The following is a 4,776-nucleotide window of genomic DNA, read 5'->3' as shown; positions in this document are numbered from 1 at the left end:
ATCTTTTACCATGATTCTTAACCATTTATAATAGCAAGTCTCGCTCTCAAATAAATGGTAAACAAACTTTTCAAGAGTCCAAAGCTGTTCATATGTGACCTTATAATCAAGACTGGTACTAGGACACAGTAGAATTCACATCACTTGGGCCAGTCATTTATGTGACCTGCGGTGAGCCTGTGAGATGATAGTGAATTTGGTGTCTAGCAATTTCAACATATTACATCACCAAACATATCAGAATAGCCCACGGCCTAATGACAACGGTTAACAATGGCTCTCATGGATGGTTTTGCTTCACAAGTCCAATAACAATATCTGTAATAGAGAAGATATATTGAGGAAAAAGAACACTGTTAGTGTTATGTTGATTGCATTTTACATATATCGCAACTGTATGCATTAATTAATATCTATGACCATCAAGTATCTTTGCGAAATCTGTATATGATCACTATCTCCAGTAACCAAATTCTATACATCATAATCAGAAGTCATGAAGACAGGAAAAATTTTCAAATGGAAAACTGCATTGTTCAAAGATCACTACCAACTTATAATAAGTATAACACAAAATCCAGTGCTACACTCAGGTCATTGTATCATAGTCGTCCAACTGATCATTGTACTCCTGCACCTTTCTCTTTATCTTGGATGAATCTACCCATGTAATGAAGTCTTCCATATTCCTAGTTACAAGGAATGCTGGGTCAGTAACCGTCTCTGGACCCACTCGAACATGTCCTTGCTCAATGTATGTGATAGCTTCTTTCAAGTGCTCACAAAACTTCATTCGCACCAAAACAGTTGAGAGCCTACGCCTACAAGGACAAATACACAAAATAAATGTCAATTGTGTACACCAATGAAAGGAAGATGCCTGTTCATCTAGAGACGATGCCTGTTCACGTTATTCTAAATCCTTTCAAAATCAGACAAAAGTCTCAAGGTCGCCATGAGCACTCACCAATGGTGGGCTTCATGGGATTAGGCCATTCTTCTAAGAATTATGGATTGCATGGGATATAATCCACACATTCTCATAAACCATGCTATGTAAACAGGCATCATCTCTTTATTTATTTATTAATTATAAGTAATGTGAACAGGCATCATCTCAAGATGAACTCTCTGACCCAATGTCATGCCGCTTATAATACAACATTCCCATGTGACCAGAACAGTGTGTAAGTGCCACTAAGAAATTTCAATACAAGTCTTCACAATATCAACAATCTGTCTTTTTCTTTTATCCTAGGACTAGCAAATAGTTTGTAATTTATTTATTGTTAGGTAAAGACTAGAGAACCCTCATTCTTTCTTACTACCCTATACTAATAGGGTGGGTGTGCCACATGGTCCAAAGGCCATTAGCAGAAGTTGTTTGAAACTTAGAATCAATTTCAATATACTCAACCTTTTTTTATTTTAAAAAGTCTATTTCATTGTATTTTAACTAAGGGTCAATCTGCAGCAACAATAGTGAAAATGAATAGCATAACTGTTTTTTTATACAAGATAAGTTTTATTAAATGTAAATGCATATAATACACATGGGGTATAGTAGATGAACAGCATAGCTAATAGCATAACTTTTTATTTTTCTTATATTCGTGGTGGTGACTCCTTATGTGAATAAAGCATGTAGCTACACCTTCCCTTACTTTTAAGGTAAGGGAGAGCAGTCCTAAAACTAAGCAGAAAGATATCTTTATTTTCAGAAGCTTTTGCTTACCTAAAGAAGGATGACACTGTTATACGTTCACACACTTTTAGAACATCAGCGTTGTGCTTGGATGGTAGTACACCAATGTTGTACCTGTCATTGAGAAAAAACACACATAACAGTCAATAATGAGTGACAATTGAAATGAGAACGTATTACCATCCAGATAAGGATAATCTTAGTCAGAACTATTGTTCTCAATACCCTCCAATTAAACATTCAATACTTGGAAAGAAACATATACACAGACAAAAAGGCCCAAAGTATTGAGATAGTATTCATATGGAAGTTCAATCATTTTTACTTTTAGATTGGTAAGTTGCACACTAATCTGATTGGCTTTGATCTCATAATAACATCCTTCACCTTATTCTTGTGGGAAAGGTGTGCCATCAGACTAGAGCTCATTGGCACACTAAAGTTTGATGATGACAGCCTCAATCAAGCCACACAGTGATTGGAATTTTTGTGATCTATAATCTATGGTTATCAGTCCCTAAGAGCTGCTAGAGTAACTGTACCATATATCAACACAGATCAGATATTAAAGACTTTGGCACCATTGCCTAAAAAACTATGACGATGTAAAAGGCGTTCTAAAAACTGAAGGAAAGATATTGATTAGACAGCTCAAGATACCTCCTGCATTACAAAGAGGACACTTAAAAGCTCACCTAAAACAGTGATGGTTAGGTGATTAATCTGCCTTCATACCCTGAGGCTGCTGTGGTGCAAATGTGCAACCCCAAGAGGAGAAATGGGAAACATGATAGAAGTTGATAACTCAGCTAAGAGATGCTTTCATGGATGTCACATAAATAGCCTTTTAGAAGAAATTTCAAAATCAGCAAAAAAATATACGCATTCCCCTCAACTAAACAGAAATTTCCAGTATATTACCCCTGATGGATGAGATAATCTGATCAAGCACATATAACTATTTAAATTAATTACATCAATAACATCACAACCTTTTGGTGGGGGAGGACAAATAATGTCAATAACTTCGTGGTGATTTGGACCATTGGGTTAATCACGCACACTTATAAGTTAATCATGTTTAACAAAATGCCTTTTTTTTAAAAAAAAATATAAGTTTTGGCCCTAAGGGGAGGAGGAGGAGGAGGAGGAGGAAGAGAAATTTGAACTATTGACCTCTGCTTCACGAGGCGTAGTCTCCATTCAATTATGCTACCTCTTGGGTTATTTCAAGGATTTGCCATTCGGTATTATACCTCATACTACAAGTTAAAAGCAACATAAACATAAACCATGCCAAATTCAAATCAGTGTACACAATAACGGATTTTACCTGACTATTTTTATTAAATTTTTTAATCAAGTTGATTAAAACAATAACGAATAGCTAGAAAGCACCGACACTTCATTTTCATTTAGGGTGCCATACCCATGTGGTATCCATCCTGTACGCCCGTGTCGTACGAACCATTTTATATTATAATTTTTAATTTTTCAAAAAATTGCTTGTGTCACAGTGTTGTACTGTGTGTGTATCCATACCCTTGTCCCGTGTCCGTATCTGTTCCACTCCTCTAATTTCACTCACATCTCCAATGTAACAAGTACATAATCTAAACATGGAGTACATCAACAACTAACAAAGCAATATGAACAAATTGCAAGGCACAAAAAATGAAAAAACAAAAAACCCATTTTCCTTTATAAAAAAAGAAAAAGAAAAAAAGAACTCACAGCTTTTCGAGTAGCAAATCAGTGAGTTGAATACGAGAAGGGTCATTGTGGTCCATCTTCATCAAAACGTTGACTAGCTTCTGCACCATACGGCACAAACCCGAATACCTCTTGTAATCGTCGCGGTGAGTAGCATGGTACCGTTGCATAACAAAGCCTTCTCTGTGCCCATCTTCTCTCTTCCATTCCAGAAAATTCACCTTCTTCAACAGCTTCTTCTCATGATACTTCAGCTTCCTCATACTTTTCAAATTTCACACACAGAGAATGAGTGAGTTTGAATGGTAAATTGGTTTGGAATAATGGGTCTCTCTCTCTCTCTCTCTCAGAACTCAGAATAAAGAAACTGAATCAATGTTCAATAAGGTAGGGTTTAGGGTTTTGCTTAACGACGCCGTTTTCTATACAGGAAGAAACGGCGTTGTTTTTATGCCAAACCCTACATTAGATCGATGTCGTTTAGTATGAAACAAAACGGCACCGTTTTTACGTTGTTTTCATAGTTGAACCGGAGGTTTTGACTGGTTTTTTTAAGTTGCTAAAGCAATGATAAAGAGGCCCAATGAGCCAGCCCAGTGCAATTATTATGTTGACAGAATAGCCTTATTATATAATTTGGGTTGTATTTTATAGATTTTGAATGTGGCCCATTTCTACTTTAACTTGTGCCATCAAAGATGGCCTGAAATTGCCAAACAAATATAACCGTAAATTACAGTAAATCAATAAGCTCTAACCAAAAAAGAGGGAAAAAAAATATAATGTTATTGCACTTGCATCAATGTATGCAAAATGCTGTAAAATGCAAAATTTTGGCTAACTAACCCTAAAAATCACTTGCATCCGTTTATCTAAAATTATGCATCTCTTGTCCAAAATTAATTCTAACTACAAGCCTGTAATAACTGTGCAATTTACATTACTGTTGAGTTTTTTTTTTTTTTTTTTCCTTGAATTTTTCGATAATGGAAGAAAAGAGTGAATAATGATTATGGTGCATAAAGAGGGGAAATTTAAAAAAAAAAATCAAGAAAAAAACTTATATTTTAATAAAATAAATAATTTAATTGTGTCTTTTTGAAAAGTGACTATATAAAATAGAAAAGGTAAGCTTTTATGCTAAAATAAACATAAATTTTACTAAAATTGTTAAATTTATCATTTTGAGATCAAATCAAGACCCACCTAACCCCTTCTGCCTAATATTCGAGACAGCTGGCATTAAAAAGAATGAATTTTGTATGGAATGTTAACCCCCCAAAAAAAGTTCCACTTGTAAATTAAGATTAAAGAACTTGTAAAAAACAAAAACAAAAAAAGGTAAAGAGCATTCTATA

The 4,776-nt window shown here is 34.9% G+C and overlaps 1 protein-coding gene across 1 annotated transcript; it reads right to left on the bottom strand.

The window, feature by feature from the left end:
• Positions 1-312: 312 nt before the first annotated feature.
• LOC142605378 (uncharacterized) lies at positions 313-3,795 on the bottom strand. The gene is made up of 3 exons (XM_075776848.1): positions 3,440-3,795; positions 1,736-1,819; positions 313-821 (listed from the first exon to the last, which is right to left on the bottom strand). The coding sequence occupies exons 1-3, from the start codon at positions 3,679-3,681 to the stop codon at positions 590-592; spliced, it is 558 nt and encodes a 185-aa protein (XP_075632963.1). The 5' UTR covers positions 3,682-3,795; the 3' UTR covers positions 313-589.
• Positions 3,796-4,776: the final 981 nt, after the last annotated feature.

The sequence above is a fragment of the Castanea sativa genome, chromosome 1 (genome assembly GCF_040712315.1).
Source record: "Castanea sativa cultivar Marrone di Chiusa Pesio chromosome 1, ASM4071231v1".
NCBI classification, from domain to species: domain Eukaryota; kingdom Viridiplantae; phylum Streptophyta; class Magnoliopsida; order Fagales; family Fagaceae; genus Castanea; species Castanea sativa.
This window is presented reverse-complemented; position numbering and strand designations above follow the sequence as displayed.